Here is a 21907-nt window from a genome sequence, read left to right on the forward strand (position 1 = left end):
TTGTCAACCGTTAGATGTGAAATGTATAACATACATTGATGTATAGTAGATTAATCCGAACAAATTCTGCTACATGGGTAAACAAAGGGGAACAGGATTCATCCAACTTAAATTCAAACATGGAGCCAAAATGTGTAGTTGCATGATAATTGACCACTATAAAAACAGATATCGGGTTCTGCTTCATCATATCAATCAATGGGCTAAGCTGGAACAACAAGATATGCCTGCACACATGTTATCCAATCGTCACAAACATAATGAGCATCAACAAACTAAATAAACCTAATCTTGAATTGGTAAACTTATATAGCTCATTAAGTTCAAAAGTTGAATTGAACACTAAATCCTCAGAAAACCTATTATCGTCAAAAGGTTCACCTATTATGTTTTTCAATAGCCATCCGAGAGCTTATTCGGTACACGGTCCATGAATATACACGCTAAGCATATAACTATGGTTGTTGGCTTTTGACATATATGACTGTCTTCCTCTGAGAAAAGCTGAAGAACACATATGAGCCCATTCAAACTTCCTGGCCATCTTTCTGTTATATACCCACTAAAATCTTTTCTCTATCAAAAACCCATATGATCACTCTCAACAGACCAAATGACCTCCACACCGCCATTCCCATTCCAACCTCCTTTCTCTGTATCCCACTCCTTCCTCTCGTCCCACACCTCCTTTATGATATTAGATTTCAGAAAAATAAAAACCCGCCACCCTCATTTTAATAGTTGCACCACCAGAGTACCAACATAACCACCGACACCACCCTCCGCCGCCACCAACTGAATATTCAATTTATTGTCCCCTCTGCCAATCTGCTCCTCAATTTCTTTATCACCCTCGCCTAGATACCTAGCTCTTCTGGGTACGAATTCGTGGCGGCATCTCCGAGGTCCTATATATCCAGTCTCCACGCCACCATCGGCACCACCCACATTTTTTGATTGAACATCGATGACCCATAGACTTTGCTTCTAACTCTTACTGACACAATACTAAAACTAGAGCATCAATGGCTGATCTATACTAACCCTCGACGATTGCTTCCTTCATGGCCTTCTAGTTGCTGAAGGTGATAAATCCGATATCCCGGCCTCTCGGTCTCGTGGTCGTTGATGATCAACGATTCCAAGATCTCGCCAAAGGGAGCGAGATCTCTTTCTAGCTCTTCATTGTTGGTGACCTAAGGGTGAGCCTTCGACGAAGCAATGAACTCGATCTCGGCAGAGAGTCTGGCCCAACGATAGAATTTGTTAATCTATATTTTCTATTCGATCTCACTCGTGACTCTTTAACCATATTGTTGTTTGATCTCAAACGATTGAGGTCGTTGATGATCAATGATTCCATGATCTCGGCAAAGGGAGCTAGATCTTTTTCTAACGCTTCGTTGTTAGTGGCCTAAGATGAGCCTCTAACGAAGCAACGAACTCGATCTCGGCAGAGAGTCTGGCCCAATGATATAATTTTTTAATCTATATTTTCTATTCGATCTCACTCGCGACTCTTTAGTCATATTGTTGTTATCACATCCCAGGACCTACTCCGCTGTAACACGATATTGTCCGCTTTAGGCATAGTCCTCACGGTTTTGTTTCTGGGAGCTCACGAGAAACTTCCCAATAGGTCACCCATCTTGGGATTGCTCTAGCTCGAGCAAGCTTAACTTCGGAGTTTCTATCCCCTCCGAAGCCATTGAGCCCTAAAAGACCTCGTGTTAGTTAGAGGTGGGCGTATACATATAAGACATATCATCCCTTCTCTGTTGACCGATGTGGGATATTACAATTGTTTGATCTCAAACGATTGGAAATGTGGTACACATGTTGAAATGAACGGTTGGGAAGACCCGTGTATCTATACGGGCCGTGCACTGAATAAGTTTCGTAGCCCCAAATACATGAATTGCGTAGTTCTAAAACCAGAAACGAACACCAACCCAGAAAAAGCACGGATCAAGAAGAAGCAATACCTGTGTGTTGGCCTTGGTCTCCAACTCAGGCTCGTTTTTGTGTTGGCCTTGATGTCCGATTGAAAGGGTTGAGGGTGAAGCAAAAACAAGAGGAATAAACGTCAGGGGGTTTAAGCTCTTTGAATAACTCTGAGGTTTAAGGCTTTAGCACTCACCGACCGAGACGTGATTAAGAAAGAGAGCAGGGGTAAAAAAGTTCACACATAAGAGTAAAAAGCAAATAGATAGATACTTTAATGATTGACATAAGCCTCTTTATATATTGGATGGTAACTAGTTTCTCTATCTTTATACCGAATAGAAACCCTATTATTATATGTAACTTGATGTTCCTAATCCTTTATTGTACAGACAATCACATAAAGTTTATTTCCTAAAACCCTCTCCTTTCTATGGCGCATCTATACAATGCTTTCATCTTCATGTTTCCTCGATACAACCTTGTTAAAGAATAGTAAAACTCAATTGGACAAAAATTACATTAGACAAAGGACAAGTAAAGCACAAGGCACAATCCTTTTGAATATGATGTAGACTCCCCTTAATTTTTAAAGCATTCTAAGAGTAATGATAAAATCCACATTCCAATGCTTTTGACATGTTTTTCAAAAGTAGAATTAGAATAAACTCGGTAAATATGTGTCACATTATTCTCATAACTAACTTGATTCACCTGAATCTTGAGAAGATTTTGTTGTTGTTGATAGGCTCCGTTGAATAAAATAGATTGAATGTGTTGGGTGCAGTGTTATGAATCTTATTTATTCTTTTTAAGCTGTGTTTGTTTAAAGGAATGGAAGATAAATGAAACTGATTCTTTGGATTTTTCCATGGACATGGTAAATTGCAATTCCCATCATGTTTCCTTTCCTCTGTTGGACAAAGTCTGATACATGTAGAACTGTCACATAAATCTATAAGGTTGTGGATAAATATGACAATTAATGATTTCCAATAAGGATAATAAAGTCCTAAATTTTAGGAATAGATGGTGGAGTTTGTTGGGAAAGTGAATCCTTTGAGTGGTGGAGAGAAGCATTTTCCTCCAAAATTTCGAGTGATGTACTTAGTTTGGTTGTTCAAACTAAATTTGGGAGTCTTAAAGGGTTTATCTATTTGCTGAACTTTGATGTATTTTGACGGGAGTTTTTATTCATATCTCCTAAAATAACAGTTGGACCTCCCTCTTTTTTCAAATTAGTATTGACTTTTTCAACATATATGAAATTACTAAAATGATATATAAGAGTGAAAAAAAGAAAAAAAAAGAGAATTCTAAACATACCTATTTTGCAATAGCAAATATAAATGAATTTTTCTTTTTTCGTCAATTCTTTATTTATCACAGGAAAACTGCCATTTGGAAATTGGAATAAGATAACTTATTTAATTACTTTTTTATTGTTAAAAAATTACAACAAATAATACTATCAATCTTCATACATTAATTAAAAAGCTATATGAGTTTTGATAAACTTCGTTTAGGATCTGAGGGAAACAATTCTTCAATTGATGTTTGAATTTTTTGTGTTGATTTTAATATTTGGTGAGTTCCAAAACAATGAATGAAAAAAACAACGACATTATTAATTATAAATTTAGGAGTGAAAGTGAAAATTAATTTGAGATGGATTGTGTAATTATTAAGAATTTTTCGAGTTGTCTATAATAATTGAATATTACAATTAGAAAGAAATTAATAGATAATAATTTGATTGGATTATGAGCATTTTCGAAAAATTAAAGAGGTCTAAATAGCATTTTGAGCCTTTGTAAAAGTGAAATAGAGATTTATTAAATAAAAAAGTCCAAATACTATTTTGAAAGGTAGGAACAAAAACTCCATATTTTGACCAACGATAAAAAAAAAAGAATTTGTTTCTAACAAAAAATAATAAATAAATTAGCGAGAAAAAAAACTTGCACATACGCAGCAGACAGAGCAGGGTACACAAAAGATGGGAAAGAATTGGTCTTTTCCGTTTCGTGAGTTGCTATAACAAAGCAATGAAAACAGCCCAGATCACTCTCTTCCTTTTCTACTCTCCCCACTTTCGCCCCCTTTTTGCAGATTGGATCCCAAATCCCACTTCTTCCCCTTCGCATTTCATCTCCAGATTCCATTTGGGTTTCAATGGGGGCAACATGGAGAAAAGTCGCTTACGGAGGAATGCAGCCCGGGTTTGACGACAACCACACGGACGACTCATTCCTCGAAGAAATGGTTATGAACGCCAACGTTGTCAAACGTGACATCCTCAAAGTCATGCTCCACTCTGTTTCCATCTCCCAGTACCTCTGCATTGTCGCCCTCGTCGGTCTTGTCTGGACTTACACCCTCAGATCAATCCTCAACGAAAACTCTCTCCTCCTTCTTGACGTCACCCTCCTCGGTTTGGGGTTCCTCGTTCTTCTCCTCACCGAAGAAATGCTCTCCTTCAATCTCTTCCTACGTTACTTGCTCAACATCTCGTTTTTCATCAGTGGGTTGTATGTTTTGGCTCCAATATACCAGACGCTGACGACTTCCATAAGCTCCAACTCCATATGGGCCGTCACGGTTGCGTTACTTGTGCTGCATTTGTTTCTGCATGACTACTTTGGCTCGACTGTGAGGGCCCCAGGGGCGCTGCACAATCCGACATTGAGGAGTTGCATCTCGTTGAATGCTTCTGTTGTTGCCTCCGTGTTTATAGCTTCCTGTCTTCGGTCGAGGCTGCTGGTGTTTGCGAACATGCTGTTCTCCTTGCAAGTGTTCCTGTTTGCGCCGTTGGTTACTTATTGTATTAAGAAGTATTCGTTTCGTTTGCATCTTTGGTTTTCTTTGGGGCTGATGATTGCGACTTTGGTGTTTGTTTATACACTGCATTTGTTGCTGTTTGTGATGCTGTTGGGGTTGTTGGTGTTTGTTACTGTGGTGTGTCCGTATTGGTTGATCAGGATGCAGGAATATAAGTTTGAGATTAATGGCCCTTGGGATGAGGCTAAGCTTTGCTTTGATATCACTGATTGAGATTTTGGTGCCTTTTTTTACTTTCTGTAGTGGTTGGAAATGGATGAGGGAAATAAACTGTTTTGTGGATTTGGGTTCCATCAAAAAATTGCATACCTCAGCTTATCATGGGTGAATATTGGAGTTGGGGCATTCTTATGGATTTATGGTGTTATAGGAAAATGTAACATGCTATTCTCATGAGGGAATCATATCTTGTATCCAATTGTCGACCAAAGTTCTGAAGGGGCATTGCAGTGGCACGATGCTTCAAAGGGTAATCTTATAGAACCCCTTATTTTTGATAGATTATGTACTTCTGTACTTTAGATTTGGTTGATTTTTGACCTTTGATGAACCACATTAATTAGCTAGAATGTATTGAGAAATATCTGTTGTTCTGAAGTTCATTTGAATACTATGTGTCTGCTAATCTATGTGAAGATACATGCTGTACTGAGCTTGTTCAGCAAAGTTGTATGACTTACATAAGGTGTTTGATGATGGAAAATGTCTGAAGGGGCTACTGTCTGATATTGCACTTATGGGGTGGAGCAGTTGTGATGTAGAATTAGATTTGATCTTCACTTTTGGCTTTTGTTCAATCCAAGTAGGGAATGTTCTGACTTCTTAAAATAACTGCATATTGGAATTCAGCAGTTAGTCGTAGTAGATTATGTCTTCACATATGTTTTGTTGTTCATGTTTTGGTATCTGTGGGTTAATTCTGTGGTGGACTACTTGTCTCCTGCATACACGTAATGACTATTTCAAATCAAGGATTAAAATGCCACAGATTTGATCTTTTTACTTTCTTCCAGTTTGAAGCTATATGTGCTGCATAAACTATTTCTGTTGGAAATTTTACACTTGCTGTGTCTCGAACTCCCATTTTGACCTACTTCTTTACGCTTTCATCAGACCCTGCAAATGTTTGAAATTCTAATTCTTCCAGAAAGATTCACATTTGACACTATTCTGCTTTCATTATAGGATTAAAATCTGTCATTTCATTCCCCAGAAGTCAATTCCAATAAGAAGATATGAAAAGCTGCTCAAGAAGTTCAGTTCAATAAGAAGATAACCTGATGAGACTGGCGGTTTGGATCAAAGCTATGAAGATCTCTGGTATATCCTACTCTTAATTTTCTTGTGTACTTTCAATTTTATGTGTAAAAATTATACTATGGAAATTCAATGTATTTTGTTTGTTAGACAACAAGCCAACGGCCTCTTAAATCACTAAGAAATAGGAAGCATGCCAATTAACTGTAATCCTGACTTCGGAGCAGATAAAATGCTGGTGCTGGGTATTATACTGAATGTGGTTCTCTAATGGATGAAAGAATCTTAAGCTGCCATTCTGTGTGGGCTTTTCCAGTTTATGTTATGAGCTGACTTGATCAAGTTGAACCATTTAAAGAGGATGAGAAGAGGATAGCTGTGAAGGTTGTCGTCTTGACTTATATTGTACTTATATACAACACAGATTGGTGGTTGTATGACATGCACTATGGTTATCTGTGTTGTTAAATAGATGGAAATGTAAGATTCGGATGCTTTGGTTTTATAAAAATTCAGCAATGCTTTAGGAAATTGTTACTTGAGAGTTGGCTAGTTGATTCTCCAGAAGGCATATATTATAGAAAACTGTAGGCTCCAAGTGAACAAGTGTACTGTGGCTTTTGCCCCCAAAAGGTACAAGGATAACAGACTGAAAGGTGGGATGGGGTTATTATTAGCTGCTAGATTTCATTATCATCTTTGCTTGTAAAGATATACTGCAAGTATCTTGTAGGTCTAGTCTCCGAGTGTTATGATTTGAGGACTTGTTCTTAGGATATATATATATATATATATATATATATTTTCCCCCCCCTCTTTTTCCTTCCTGTTTTGTGCGAATTCGCCTTCTATTTGTTCTTTCCATGAGCTATGCCTTTAGCATTCTGGTTGTTTTTGTTTTTGCGTTTTGTTTTATTTTCTTTTGTTTCAGTTTGGCTACCTTGTTTTTTTTCTTTTTCTTTTTTTTTGCCTCTTAGAGGCTTGGAGATATACTGCGATGAGAATTAAGGCATGATTACTTTAACCAATATACAAAGCTTCTTAAGAGCTGATTGCTGCGAGGTTTGAGTGAGCCCAGTTTTATCAAACACAAGATTTAGGTCTAGCTTCAGCTTAGAAAAAGTAAATTCATAAGCAGTTCAAACCAAGTAAGTTAAGCTTCCTGCTAAAATTTTGTATGATTGTAAACATGACTGTCCTGACTAGATAAAAAGCATTTATAAGCCAACTGAAAGCTTATACCTAAAAGCAAACTACATACACCAACTGGAATGGAGTTATATGGGGGGTTTTTATGTGTTTCCCGTAGGGTTAAAGTGATTATTCTAGTCGTAAGTTAACAACAAGTAATGTTTTCTGTGCAGCTGTTTTCCGTGACCTGTTTCAAGAAGATAGAGGCAGGATATCATCCCAATGCTCACTTCAGTAAGCTTGGATGGGGAATTCTGGTTGCGAAGTAGCAGGAAAAGAGTATGATAAACTGATAAAGCACAAGTGGAAATAAGCCGAATGTCCTCGAGCCAAATGTAATCTTCGGAAAGAACTACTGGGAAGGAAACTGATCAAGGTGGAAACACTAGAATATTTTTTATGTCTGAGTAATGGTGGCATGGTAAACTCGAGGTGGATAAACTTGAACAATGCTAGTGTTAGGGTCTTGTTTATTATTTTGACTTCCATTGTAATAGTTTTATTTTTCATTGTTGGAGAAAGGTTCTTATGATGCAAAATTTTGTTAACTGGGCGCTTGTCCTGAGATTGAAGAGAAGCCAGATGCCTAGATAGGATCTTCATGATTCATGATTATCGTGGCCACTGGTGAACATGCTTGCGTACCCTCATCTTGTGTACTTCCAGTGAAGGTATTGTATTTTCCACTTAGGAATATATTGGTGATTAGGATGAGTCCAACAAAATCAAAACCACTCAGGATATGGAGTGGTATTCTTCAATGGCACTTCAGAACTTGCTTTGTTTTTTATTTTTTTTTTCTCCTGATAAATGAGAAGCTCGCTTCATGTGTACGAATTAATCATATTGTTGACATTGTGGTAAAAACTGATGACCAATAATTGGATGATTAGGATGTAATTATGCTTGAGTCCAACTGTATCCGTACTTAATTTAAAAATTTTAGATTTCAATTCAACATTTTAAATTTTAGTTGCATGTATGAAGATTAGGAAAATTCTTGTATACATTAATGTATCTTATACATCACACATCCAACGGTCGATATTGTTTTGTGAGTGAGGTCAGAAAAATAATATCCGTTGTCAATCGTTGGATGTAGGATGTATAACATACATTGATGTATAATAGATTATGCCACATTTTAAAAGTAAACAGTTGATTTATTCTTCTTGGATTTATGTGAGTGATAGATATAGCTTTGTCATCATATAAAAATTTGATGCTCAAATTGTTAGCAAGTGGGCAACTTGCTTACAACACTCTTTTCTGGTGAAGGATACCATTGACTGACTGTTCATTTCTTTAGTCTCAGAATCTCAGATAACCACCAAAGGGGCAAACCAGTCCTGGTTTATGTACCCTCTTTCAGGAGCAAAACTACAGAATGGAAAAACAATCAAACTTTCAGGAGCAAAATCTTATTTAGGAAGCAGCATGTGAATGTAATCAAATCCTGGTTTCTGATCAGAGCCGGCTTGTATGCGCTCGTTGTTCTTCTCACTTTCATGCTGGTAAGGTTGTCAATTTTACTTTGATTTACTATGTCTTTTGCAAAAGAAAATCTTAAAATCAACTTCTTACCTCAGTTTACCAAGGGAATATACTAACAACACAAATCTTGTTATAATCTGGCTTAAAATACTGTGTTTATCTGCTTAATAAGAGCTAGTTTCTGTTGATAAATGCTTAAAGAGCCATGCAGCTTGCATTATTCAGTTGCATCACCTTCTTTTGAATTGGATATTAATTACCTTGATATCTGAATATATAAAAATTGATTAAGTAGGTACAAATCAGGCTAGGCTGATCAATTTACACCTTTGAGCTCTAACTGGCATGAATTTACACACCTCGGAAGATACTGAATCAGCCCCAACCCTGCTCAATATGCAAAACCAGGGGTCAGTCATCCTAGTCTTTCCTCATTAGAAATCAGAAATAGAAACCATCTCGGTTCCTAATTGAGGTACAGATGTATTTTTACATCACAACTGATACTGGCTGGTAATGATTAGGACTGTGAATTTGATTACCAGTATGTAGTACGTATGATCGAAAGGAAAAAGAAAGACTGTTGATTTTTCTTTCTCTATTGGTCAGAAGTCTTCAACTTAGTGGCAGAATAAAATTCAATTTGTTCACAAAGTAGGTAATCACAGAGTCGACTTCCAGATACTAAGAGCCGGCTGTTAGTTTTCACTACGAAAATATCATATAATACGCTGATGTATATATATATATATATATTTTTTTTTTTTCAAGCACCCATATGTCTAATAATGTTATGCAATGGATTAATTGCGATTTGCTTTCACCAACTACTTGACTAAATTTGTATTGAACTGCTAAACTATGCTATGATTGAATTTTGATCCATTGTTCCATACAAGACCTATAGACTCTGATTTCAGATATGTTTCTGTAATTAGGTAGATTTTTATTCGGTAGAGGGTTAAGTATGGCATCAGCAGCAACAGAGTTCTTGATTGGCAAAATTGGGGAAGCTCTTGAGAAGGAAGCATCCTCCATTGCTGGCGTTCGTGATCAAGTGGATGAGATAAAGCAAGAGCTGGTCAGCATGAAATCCTTTTTAGAGGATGCTGAGGGAAAGAAAATAGACACTGAAGGAGAGAAGGAATGGGTAGCAAGCATTAGAAACTCTGTCTATGATGTTGAAGATATTATTGATGAATTCATGTACCGCATGCACGAGCTGCGAAATGGAGGTCGACTTGCAAGGTTACTATGCAAAACCACTCTTATTCCAAAGAATTGGTACAGAAGTAGGTTTGCAAGGTGGCTTCGCAAAACCATTCACATTCCAACCAGATTACAATGCAGGGGCCGATTTGTAAGGTGGCTTCGCAAATGCATTCAAATTCCTGAGTATCTTTGGTACAGGCATCAAATTGCCAAAAAGCTGCAAAAAATCACAAAAACCATCAGAGAGATTCCAGAGAGAAAAAAGAGATATGGTATCATTCGCGTGGAAGGGACAGGTTCTAATAATATTTGCAATCGAGTGCAGAACCAAGCAGAGTCATCTCTTTTTGTTACAGAAGATGAACTTGTAGGATTTGAAGACAAGAAGAACCTGCTCATAGGATGGCTGTTGAATGAGGTAAAACATCAAATTGTTGTTTCTGTGGTTGGAATGGGAGGATCAGGGAAGACAACTCTAGTTGCCAAAATCTTTACTGATGATGCTGTAAAGAATCATTTCGAATGTTATGCATGGATTACTGTTTCACAATCTTATGTGATCGAAGACTTGTTTCGAAGCTTGATCAAGGGATTTCACCAATCAAGGAAGGAAAAGGTCCCTGGAAAGTTGAGTTCCATGAGCTACAGGGAATTGCTAGAGATACTGGTTAACTACTTGAGGTTTAAAAGATATGTTATTGTTTTGGATGATGTGTGGAATATCCAACTTCTGAGAGAAATAAGGGTATCACTTCAAGATAGACAGCTTGGAAGTCGAATCCTGCTAACAACTCGAAAAGATGACGTAGCATTCCATTCTTTTGGAGTTGAAATCCTTGTTCATCGCATTCAACCCTTGGAGAACAATGAATCCTGGGAGCTTTTCAGCCGGAAAGCATTCTTAACTTACCATAACAAGTGTTGTCCTGCAGAACTGAAGTCATTAGCTTGCGAACTAGTGGCAAAGTGTAAAGGTCTACCTTTGGCAATCGTGACTCTAGGTGGTCTTATGTCATCAAAGAAATCATCTGCTGAGTGGAGAGAGGTGTGCAACAACTTAAATTGGCATCTTACAAACGATCACTCTCTGGAACCAGTGAAGAGCATCTTGTTGCTTAGTTACAATGATTTGCCATACCGTTTGAAGCATTGTTTCTTATATTGTTGCCTCTTTCCAGAAGACCATTTGATAGGAAGATACAGGCTTGTGAGATTGTGGATAGCTGAAGGTTTTATTGAACATGTCAGTGGCGTCACACTAGAAGACCTTGCAGAGAGGTACCTTATAGAGCTAACTTTTCGCAGCATGTTGCAATTTGTGAAGAAGGATTCTCAATCTAGAATCCCAGAACAATGCATAATGCATGATCTCATGCGGGAGATTGCTCTCTCAACTTCAGAAAGAGAAAAATTTGGTGTCGTATCTGATAGGAGAGGAGTAGTAAAAGAAACTAGAGTTCGTCGTTTGGCGATTCATACAACCGAAGGAGAAATTGAATCATGCCCAGGTATGTTGCAGCTTCGTTCATTACTTGTGTTTCCTTCTGGCTCAAGTTCTCCATTGTTAACAAATACATGGTCTTCTGGGTTCTACTTGTTGAGAGTTCTAGATTTGGAATATGTGCCAATTGAAAAGCTTCCAGACAATCTAGTGTACTTGTTCAATTTAAGATATTTGAATCTTAGAGGAACTCGGATTAAAAGGCTTCCAAAATACATTGGAAGGCTCCACAACCTCCAAACCTTGGACATCAGTGATACAAGCGTAAAGATACTCCCTAGTGGAAGTTCAAAGTTGATAAACCTGCGCCATCTGTATATGGGACATTTCAATGCGACTGGATTTGAAACCTTCATATGTGCTAATGGGATTAGAGCATCATCACATATATCCATGTTCAAGAAATTGCAAGATTTATTTTTTGTTCGGTCAGATAAGAACATGATCAGACTTCTGAGAGATATGACCCAAATTAGGATGCTTGGCATTACAAACATAAAGGAAAGTGATGAAATGGAGCTCTGTGCCTCAATTCAGAAGCTGAAGATCCTGGTCTGGTTGAACTTATCAGTAAGTAATAGTTCGGAGGGATTTCTTCGAATTGATGCACTTGTTTCACCTCCTCCATATCTTGAGTCCCTTATGTTACGTGGTAAACTGAAAATGGTACCATGTTGGTTTTGTTCATTAGAGTGCCTCACACATATAGATCTGCGTTGGTGTAGACTTGAAGAAGATTTACTGCCTCACATTGAGGCGCTTCCCTGTCTGGAACGTATTCTCCTTGATAATGCTTATGTTGGGAAAGAGATGAGTTTCAGTAGAGGCTTTGCAAAGCTCACACATTTGGAGTTGTTCAATTTCCGAGTACTTAATACATTAAGTATAGGAAAAGGGGTGATGCCAAATCTCCAATACCTGGGGCTTCGAAGCTGCAAGAAACTGAAGACATTGCCGCATGGTCTTGAATACCTAGCTCATCTCGAAAAATTGTATATGGAGTGTGTTACAAGGAAACTTGTAGAGTCTATACGAGAAGGAGGTGTGGATCGTCCAAAGGTGCAACACATCCGCATAATTGACCATCATTACAAAACAACTTCTGGGCTGTCCTATGAGAGCTTATCCTAGCTTCTGTCCTCTTTAAAAGGTATGCAACTTTTTCCATTTTCTTGGATTTGTAGAACGAGAATCTGAAAACAAACGAGAATGCAGACACGTGTACAAATAAAAATGTGATTTATTTATAATCAAGCGCGGGGTTACAATCTTTGTAAACTCCTCTGATTCTATCTCCGTATGTGACTTGGCTCAAAGGTGATGTGCACTTGATCTTGGATTTGGATTTGATAAAGAACGAACAATTTGGTAGTTTGATGATTCTTCGTGGACTTGAGTTCGGATTTGGACTTGATGAAGAACGATCGATTTGGCAGCTTGATGATTCTTCGTGGACTTGAGCTTGGATTTGGATTTATTGAAGAACGATCTATTTGGCAGCTTGATGATTCTTCGTGGACTTGAGTTCAGATTTGGACTTGATGAAGAACGATCGATTTGGCAGCTTGATGATTCTTCGTGGACTTGAGCTTGGATTTAGATTTGTTGAAGAATGATCAATTTGGCAGCGTGATGATTCTTCGTGGACTTGGGAGATTTCGGGATTTGTCGAGAGTGATATTGCTGAAGTGATTTTCTCTCTTCTTCTCAAGTCCATTCTCTTCATGTTGGAATGTGTATTTATAGTGTCAAAACTTATATTTTATAAAATATTTTAATGATACTAAAATAATAAATTTCTTTAATTGTATAATTAAATTAATATATATTTTTTGATTAATTTGAAATTAGTTATTCTCATAACTAAATTAAATAGAAAATAATTGATTTAATTTATAACCGTTAAAGAATTTATTAATTTAATTAAATGTCCGGTTACCATTTCGAATCGTCAACGAAATTCAATTTTTGATTTAAGTCGAAATCACGTAACTTCGATTACGATCATCCATTAATGTGATGACAGGAGTTTTATTCGGATCCGCACCAACTTTTTTGACTTTTGGGTCACGTTTGCAATTTTGTCGGGTTCTTGGTCGATTTAATCATTTAACGAAGATGATTTACTTCATTAAATTTCATATGTCTACAAATGCCCCCACTTCAAGTCGTGCTGCAGACATGTTGTTGTCACGTGCTGACAACACAGCTTGAAGTATGTAACTTCAAGGCTTAAGTTTCAGTTTGTGTCACGCTTAAGCGCTAGCCATGGTATAGTGCAGCTAGGTAACTCCATTTTATTATTTTCCTTTGGAGCTGTTCCATTCACTCTTCTTTGTTCCTTCTATGTGGTACAACTATGGAAATGTCAACGGTTCTTCTTTCCGATGATGAAATGCCAGCAGTTCATACATAAGCATAGCTTGCCTCCCTTTTTTTTCCTTTTTTTTTTTTCATGAAAGTGAACACGTGTTATTCAATATGTATCAAAATAACAGATTTTTGTTTGGTGACCAACACCTAATGTCCCATGCGTAATTGACTAGCTAGCTGGAAACGAATGAATGAAAAGAAGTTCAAGAACGTGGTCTCGAACAGTTGAGAGAGGGAAAGGTCTGAAAAGATTCCCCATCTTGCAGTGCTCTTTGTAGAAAGGCTTTCTCTTACCATAAGCATCTATAATTGCTGATCATGATGGAATCACACGGTTTGCATTTGTCATAAAGTAACTTTGCCTGATCATGATGATGCCAGGAAGAGAATATCCTTTATTAACGTATAACTTGATGATGCCAGGAAGAGAATATCCTTCATTATGTACATCTTGATGATGCCAGGAAGAGAATGCTCCACAAGTGCATTTATGACACGACCTAAGGTGAGTAAGCTCTTATTTATCTCCCCTGTTTTCTGATCCGGCCAGATCAACAAGATTAAGTTTTCCACATTTGATTAGCTCCTCATCACCAATTGCTGCTTCTTTTACATGGACAGTAATGGAAAAGACGGAATGCGAGCGACTGCTGCGCTTGTTCAGAAGTGTATCTGTTGTGCGCCTCTTGGCAGCTCCCCTTTCCAACAGAGTATGAATTTCATTTACTGTATATAGAGGTTCTTCTTCAAGGCCTCTGACGATCACACAACCCTTTCCATCCTCTATCAAGAAAATCGGTTTCTTTTGCCTATTTTCAGAAGTTCTTGAGTGGTCATCGGGAGCTAGTAAATCAGTTATTTATTCATTATATAGTTCCAAGAATGTAACCCGCAGGCTGTAGTCACCATTTTGTGCTTCAAGTGTATCAAAAATCTGATGAACAGCCTGTGGAATAACACCACCCTCAGCAGGCAAATTGCCGTTCTTATTTCTCATCCCACCCTCCATGGTATAAGTTTTACCAGTGCATGTATGCCCATATGCAAATACAGTGCAGTTGAAACCATCGAGAACTTCATTCACAATAGGAGAAATGGCTTGTTCATTTATTGACTTTTGCTGTGTTTTTGGCCCAAAAACCTTGTCAAAAGTGAAAACCTTGTTAACTGGCTTGTTATTTAAACTCTGCACAACAGTGACTTCTCTTATTTGTTCATTACAGGATACCACAGTTTGAACATTCAACTTTTTCTCATCATCACTTAGCGGCCTGCATCTGAGCACAACTTACACATTGACTTCCTTATCCTTATCTTCTCGGTCATCCTTCACAGACTGAACTGCAGCATGAATCTGATCCTGTTCTTTGCTCTTTCTAACTATTTTATCTTCTCCAATTTGCTTCATCAAATCATCTAGCTCATGTCTATCTACTTGTCCTACCCGAACCAAATCTTTGATCTTGACACGGGCATGATCTAAACTCTGTTTTCAGCGCCTTTATCAAAGCTATATTGGAAGTATGTTGTTCCTCCAAACTCCATATCTGGTCCAAGACCTTCAGCAATTATGTTGATGTTTTAAGATTATAATGTGACTCGCCTATTCTTCCTATAAAGTCTAAAGAACTGGTGGGAGTCATTGCAGGGTTATAAGGCGCCACCTCCATAGAACTACCATAGCTTGCTAGAGATACAGGTTGTAAAAGGTGATTATCCCTTTCAATGGATCAGTGATGTTGCATCAATGACGCAGCAATATGCCCCGTCAAACTGCTTACACTTACTGGCTGGTCAGGAGAACTGGGACAATTATCAGCTAAAAACTTGGAAAGGTCAAGAGTGCCCTTGTCCTTGGCCGGGTGGTGGTGGAGATGAAGGTGGTTGGTCCCGGTGGGAGCTTCTTGGTTTTGAGGAGGAAAGAGAGAGTTGGTCTGATAAGGAGAGAGATGAGGAGGTGTGATTGAATGATTGAGGCTAAGTGTGCAGTGTGGTGAGGTCTGCTCGGCTCCCTCTTGGCTCCAGTAGCGGCTCCAGCTCGGCTCCAGCAGCTCTAGCTCGTCTCCTGCTCGGATATGCGATCCTTTATTTTTATTTTTTAGCAACGGCTCTAGCTCGGTCTAGCTCGGCTCTTACCCGGATATGCGATCCCTTTTTTGTATTTTTGTATTTTTTAAGGAGTATCATGGTCTAATTTTTGACTTTTTTGTAGGATTTTGACAACAATTTGAGAGTCACTGTTGATTTAGCCATTTGATTGCTTTCAAAACAAGTTGATTTTGGAGGATTTGAAGAACGTGAACGACCTAATCGCTTGAGTGTTTTCATTTCATACACTTGACAACACTCAATAAAACATCACATTCAGCATGGTGGCTCTCAAGAGTTTGAAGAACGAACGATCTAATCGCTTGACTGCTTTCATTTCATAGACTTGACAACAGTCAACAAAAGCGTGTTAGGCTTTACGCATCACATTCACCATGACGGCTTTCAAGAGTTTGAAGAACGTAAACGACATAATCGCTTAACTGCTTTCATTTCATAGACTTGACATCAGTCAACAAAAGCGTGTTAGGCTTTACGCATCATATTCACCATGGCGGCTTTCAAGAGTTTGAAGAACGTAAACTATCTAATCGGTTGACTGCTTTCATTTCATAGACTTGACAGCAGTCAACAAAAGCGTATTAGGCTTTACGCATCACATTCACCATGGTGGCTTTCAAGAGTTTGAAGGATGGGACAATCACTATCCTCGATGATGTTGAAGATGAGCAACATGATGACACCACCTTAACCGTATATCCCTCTCTTACCGGGCCATTCGCTTTTAAAGCTGCATTCTATGGCAGCTCAACTCATGTCTCGCAGTGGACTTACACAGTGAATCGCCAAGTAGCCAGCTTCAAACCGCCCAAGTCAGGCAACGAGGAGCTATGTCCAGACGTTTGTAGAACTTTGGTCTTTACAGTGCAAGACTTGTTGATCTAGAACAAAAGAAGTGTCAAATCTGAGAGAATGTCGAAGCAGCTTCAAGGGTTTGACCTGGATGTGATAGATGACTTGAATGATCAGGATTTGCTCTTTTTTTTCTTCAATCAAACCCTTATATTTGTTTTTGATGTAACTGAACTTAAGGTTGTTATTCTCAAGTTGCCTACGTAACCTTATAAATAAGGAATCAAGTCATCACGTAGTTTAAGGGTTTTTTTGGTGTCTTGTGCAGTTTTACCTCATGCAGGCATGGAGTATTTTTTTGTCTTATGCAGTTTAAGCTCGTGCAGATTTGGAGCATACTTTGATGTTTTCAAACATGATACTTCTTCAAGAATTGCCGTTAATGGGACCGATCCTCAAACCGTCTTCCCCCACAATTTTGTAAGCTCCATTGGTGTATACTTCTCTGACGACGTAAGGACCATCCCATTTTGATTTGAATTTGGGGCAAGTCTTGTGCGTCATAATGATGGGTCTTCGAACAACAAGAACTAAATCATCAACTTGAAATGACCGTGGTCGAACACTTTTGTTGAAGGCGTGTGACATCCGAGCTTGGTAGCATTTCAGGTGTTGTTGTGCATCAAGCCTCTTATCGTCCAAAGCTTCTATCTCTTGAAGGCGCAACTTGACATTTTCCTCATTTGTGAGACCTTGCAAAGCGATTCTCAATGACAGGATTTATTTCTCTAATGGTAACACGGCTTCGACACCATAGACGAGAGAATAAGGTGTAACATTTATGGTTGTCTGATACATTGTTCTATAAGCCCAGAGGGCTTCGCCCAGTTTCTCATGCCAATCCCTATGCTTCTTGCTGACAGTTTTCTTCAGAATGTTACACAGCGTTTTATTGAATGCTTTTGCCAAACCATTTTCCGGGGCATTGTACATCGAAGTGAAGTGAAGCTTGAAGTGGAATTTCTTGCTCAACTTTTCTGTTGCGGTATTCAAGAAGTTATTGCCGTTGTCTATGATGATGCATCGCGGTATACCATAGCGTTGTATAATGCTTCCCGTAATGAAGTTCACAACATTTTCTTTCTTTATTTCTTTGAGCGGTATCGCCTCTGCCCACTCTGAGAAGGAATCTGTGGATGCCAGAATGTACATATGACCAGCCGATGATTTCAGAGTGATGGGTCCGATTGCATCCATTCCCCAGACGTCGAATGGGTGCGAAGCAATTGTCGGATGCAACGACTCAGGTGGCTGATGAATGAAGTTGGCATGAAACTGACAAGCTTGGCATTTCTGTGCATACTCCATAGAATCCTTGACCATGGTGGGCCAATAATACCCTAGTCGTCTTACTTGAAAATATAACTTTGGTCCTGACTGATGTGCTCCACATACTCCAGAATAAACCTCTTCCATGGCTTTAACCGCTTCATCTTTTGCAAAGAATCGAAGAAGTACTCCGTCAAATGACCTCAGATATATAGTTTCTTTGTAGTAGAGGAAGCGCAGTGCTCGCCGCTAGATGCTCCACCTTTGCTTCGAATCTTCGGGAAGCTTGTTGTGCCCAAGATAGTCAAGAAAAGGATGCCTCCAATGTTCAACATCAATGGTGTAAACTGACACTACATGAGAATTGGCACACTGGAGTGAAGGCTTTGTTGTCATGACCCACCATTAGCAAATTGGGATGTCCAAAATTTTGTCTCCAGACAATGCCAAAGTTGTCGCCAAGTTTGCCAATGCGTCAACTTTGTTCATGCAAGGTCTCTTGAATGCCAATTTGAGATGTATGACAACTTAAGATGGCAAGATAATTATGCAGGAAATTCACAGTGGGGACTGTGGTAACCACTACGGTAGCCGTGCATTAGCAGGAAAGATACTGCGGACAGGCTATTACTGGCCCACACTCGTAGCTGATGTACAAGAGTTAGCATGATCCTGCCACAAGTGTCAGATACATAGATCCATACCACGCCAACCCACAGAACCACTATTCTACATAGTCAGCCCATAAATCAATGTTTTTGGGGCATGAACCTGATTGGTCCACTTCAAATAGGGAAATGTTAGTTCAAGTGGGTCATAGTGTGCATAGACTATCACTCCAAATGGATTAGAGCTACGCCCTTGACCGCAATAATAACTGAGAAATTCCAACATTTCCTACATCACAATATCTTCTACCGCCATGGTACGTCGGAGTCCATCATCACGGACAATGACACATAGTTTAATAATGAACTACTAATCATGTGGTGCAAGGCAAATGAGACTATGATCAAATTCACCTCAGTAGCACACCCAAAGACAAATGGGAAAGTGGAAGCTGCTAACAAACTGATTAAAGGTCTCCTCAAGAAGAAGTTGGACGCAGCAAAGGGACTATGACCTGAGAAGCTTGACGAAACACTATGGGCAATAAGAACTACACCAACAGAGGCAACTGGTGAGACCCATTCTGCCTAATGTATGGCACAGAGGCAGTACTCTCCATCGAAGTGGCCCACCCAACACAACGGATTACCCTTTTCGATCCTGAGACCAATGCAGAAGGCATGCTACTGGACAAACAGCGCGTGGAACATTTCTACAATTCTCGTGTCAAGAGCATAACACTCCAACTAGGAGACTAGGTCCCCAAAAAAGTTTAAGCTAAGGTTACAGGACTACGCCCGCGGTGGGAAGGACCATAAAAAGTTGTGAAGATCATCGCGCCCAACACTTACGGTCTGGAAGACAAGTATGTTGAGAAAATGACCCACCCTTGCAACATAGAACAACTTAAGTACTACTAAAAGTAAATGTTCGCGCATAACGCAACACTTAGGGACTTGGGCTATTTTAAGTACTTATGACACATTGCCAAAACTATCTTTTGAAGTGTTAGGACATCACCCAATTTTCAATGAAATGAAGAAATTTTTCAAACCATTGATTTTTACCGCACCAATGCACACTTCGACACATTACGACTCAATTAAATTCCTTATGCAAACTATTTCATTGCGCACAACAAAGACAAGTCAGTATCTAGATACGTCCCGCGATTCAAATAGCACATTCACACATCATTTACTAGAGAGACAAACACTTGGAAATAAAAGGGAAAAACAAACTTAAAATGCCCAGAAGGATTAAGTCCATTACATTCTCAACTACAGGGCAAAGCACAAAAGAGTGATAGAAAATACAAGGGCAAAAGCTCAAAGGTGGCGCATCAAATACAAAATGGGAATTTCATCAAACTCTAATCCGCAATGCCTCCCCACTCCTCCCCCGCAGTCAAGACTTCGTCGCACCAATCAAGCTACGTCATCAGCCCTCGTTGTGTCTTGGCCCGCCATTTGCCCCGATTCGCCTTGCGGCAACCGTGCAACCTGGAGCTCTGCAAAAAAGGAGTAAGAGAAGGAGTCTCCAAATTATAATCATACATGTGATTATCACAAGGTAAACAAGCAGAAGAAGAGTAAGAATATTCCTTACCACTACATCACGCACATCCTCGTCCGCAATAGAAGGTTGTTGCAAAAAGGAAGCCACAACTTGATGCGGCATGAGCGGCACTTCTAAACCCTTCTCTTTTAACCGTCGCTCATACCTCGCAAGATTCAACATTTCAAGCTCTTGGAGCTGTGCCACCATCTCTGGTAAAGTCTTCTCGATACTTCTCCATCTCTGGCGAAGTCTTGAATGCCTCAACCGCATTCGTCGTGGCCTACCTAACTGCATGAGCCTTCTCGGCCTTCGCGTCCTTCACCCCCTTCTTCAGAAGACCCCTTTCCTCCTCCGTCTTTTCTAGGGCTAGCCTCGCTGCATCCCTCGCCGCATTCAGCTACTGCGCTAAGGACTCAGCCACCTCCCGCCTCATGACCTCCTGCCGCAGATCTTCCTACAGGTTGGCAGCATTTTCCAACTTAGCCTTAGCGTTGACAAGGTCATTTTCCAGCATTAGGACCTTGGTGGCATGCTCGCCATCCCTCTCCTTCACTTCAGTGAGCAGTCGCTGTTCTTCCAGACCCAATGGACTCCCACATCCAAACAGTCTCTCTCAGGTCACCGCAATTCCCCAAGGCCAACACGTTAACCTATCAAGGCCAATCTCTCCAAGTCCGCCACACCAAGCTTACTGAGAGGACTACGATCAAGTTCTGAGAGATCCCGATACACGCGGGAGTCGGTGAAGGTGAGGGGCCCATTATGAACGGTCCTTTTCCTTTTGGACTACGACAGCACAACCGTCATATCGATAATGTCGTCGGACTCCGGCGCAGCCACAAGACTGAGACACCAGTTTTTTCCTTTTGTTGCGCAACCAATATCTTCATCTTCTCCTTCTTCTTTGCCCCTAATGAATCTGCCGGAGCGGCGAGATAGTGATCTAAATATAGCAAACTCACTTGTTCCGTATCAACATGGCGTGGTAAGCCCTGCTCGTTGGGCAACGACACATGAGTAGGCACCACTAGGTCAATCACGTGCGGAGTATCCTCTACCACGTTGACCTTCTTGGTCGCCACCTCAATCTGCTTTGCCATCACTCATTGCAACATGGTGACCGCGATGCCCTATGTTTCCACAATAATAGTGAGATCTTCTTGTTGCAGGATCCTCACGTAGCAAATGCGCTCGGACTTCTCAAAGTTCTTATTGACGGAGGGCGTAGTCGTTGCGAAGACAAGTGCATATTTATATACTTGGAAAAACACATAAAATCATATAAGGTACATGCATAGCTACATCACTTACAATGGCGGCACAACAACCCTTGCTTAAACAATATGTATTGATTGATAAGTACTTTCAGGTCGTGGATTAGATCAAGCCCATGATACCTCCATATGTAAGTTACTCGATTAATACGCTCAACTTCGTGATCCAACAATGCCAACTTCCTACCAGCTGCGGGAAAACAAAGAAACATTAGTATAAATCCGGTCCACATAGAACAATCCACAAACTTAGGCAACCTACAGTTAATCGCCTGAAAATTCAATGGAATACGCTTTTTCAGAAGATATTCCTTCCTGCGGATGCGGCCGTACTCCCACCCACTCTCCGCGAAGAATTTGTTCTTTCGCCAGTCCGCCTCCGAGGAGGGCCAGTTTTCTAGAACTTGGAATTCATTGTGCT

At 39.6% G+C, this 21907-nt stretch overlaps 2 protein-coding genes and 1 pseudogene across 4 annotated transcripts; 2 read left to right on the plus strand and 1 right to left on the minus strand.

Moving 5' to 3' along the window:
* Positions 1-4119: 4119 nt before the first annotated feature.
* On the plus strand, positions 4120-4998 carry LOC126783998 (phosphatidylinositol N-acetylglucosaminyltransferase subunit C-like). The gene has a single exon (XM_050509514.1). It carries the CDS (start codon positions 4120-4122, stop codon positions 4996-4998), a length of 879 nt encoding a protein of 292 aa, XP_050365471.1.
* Positions 4999-8586: 3588 nt separating this feature from the next.
* Positions 8587-13180, plus strand: LOC126783081 (disease resistance protein RPM1-like). 3 transcript variants are annotated; one of them, XM_050508474.1, is made up of 3 exons: positions 8587-8747; positions 9666-12590; positions 12758-13180. In XM_050508474.1, exon 2 carries the CDS (start codon positions 9695-9697, stop codon positions 12569-12571), a length of 2877 nt encoding a protein of 958 aa, XP_050364431.1. In that variant the 5' UTR covers positions 8587-8747; positions 9666-9694; the 3' UTR covers positions 12572-12590; positions 12758-13180. The 3 variants fall into 3 exon arrangements, with proteins under 3 accessions (XP_050364431.1, XP_050364430.1, XP_050364432.1); XM_050508473.1 differs by having other exon boundaries at positions 9666-13180; XM_050508475.1 differs by having other exon boundaries at positions 9670-13180.
* A 1683-nt stretch (positions 13181-14863) lies between these two features.
* On the minus strand, positions 14864-20482 carry LOC126783999 (uncharacterized protein At5g41620-like; annotated as a pseudogene).
* Between the last annotated feature and the right edge of the window lie 1425 nt (positions 20483-21907).

Source organism: Argentina anserina, chromosome 2 (genome assembly GCF_933775445.1).
Source record: "Argentina anserina chromosome 2, drPotAnse1.1, whole genome shotgun sequence".
NCBI classification, from domain to species: Eukaryota; Viridiplantae; Streptophyta; class Magnoliopsida; order Rosales; family Rosaceae; genus Argentina; species Argentina anserina.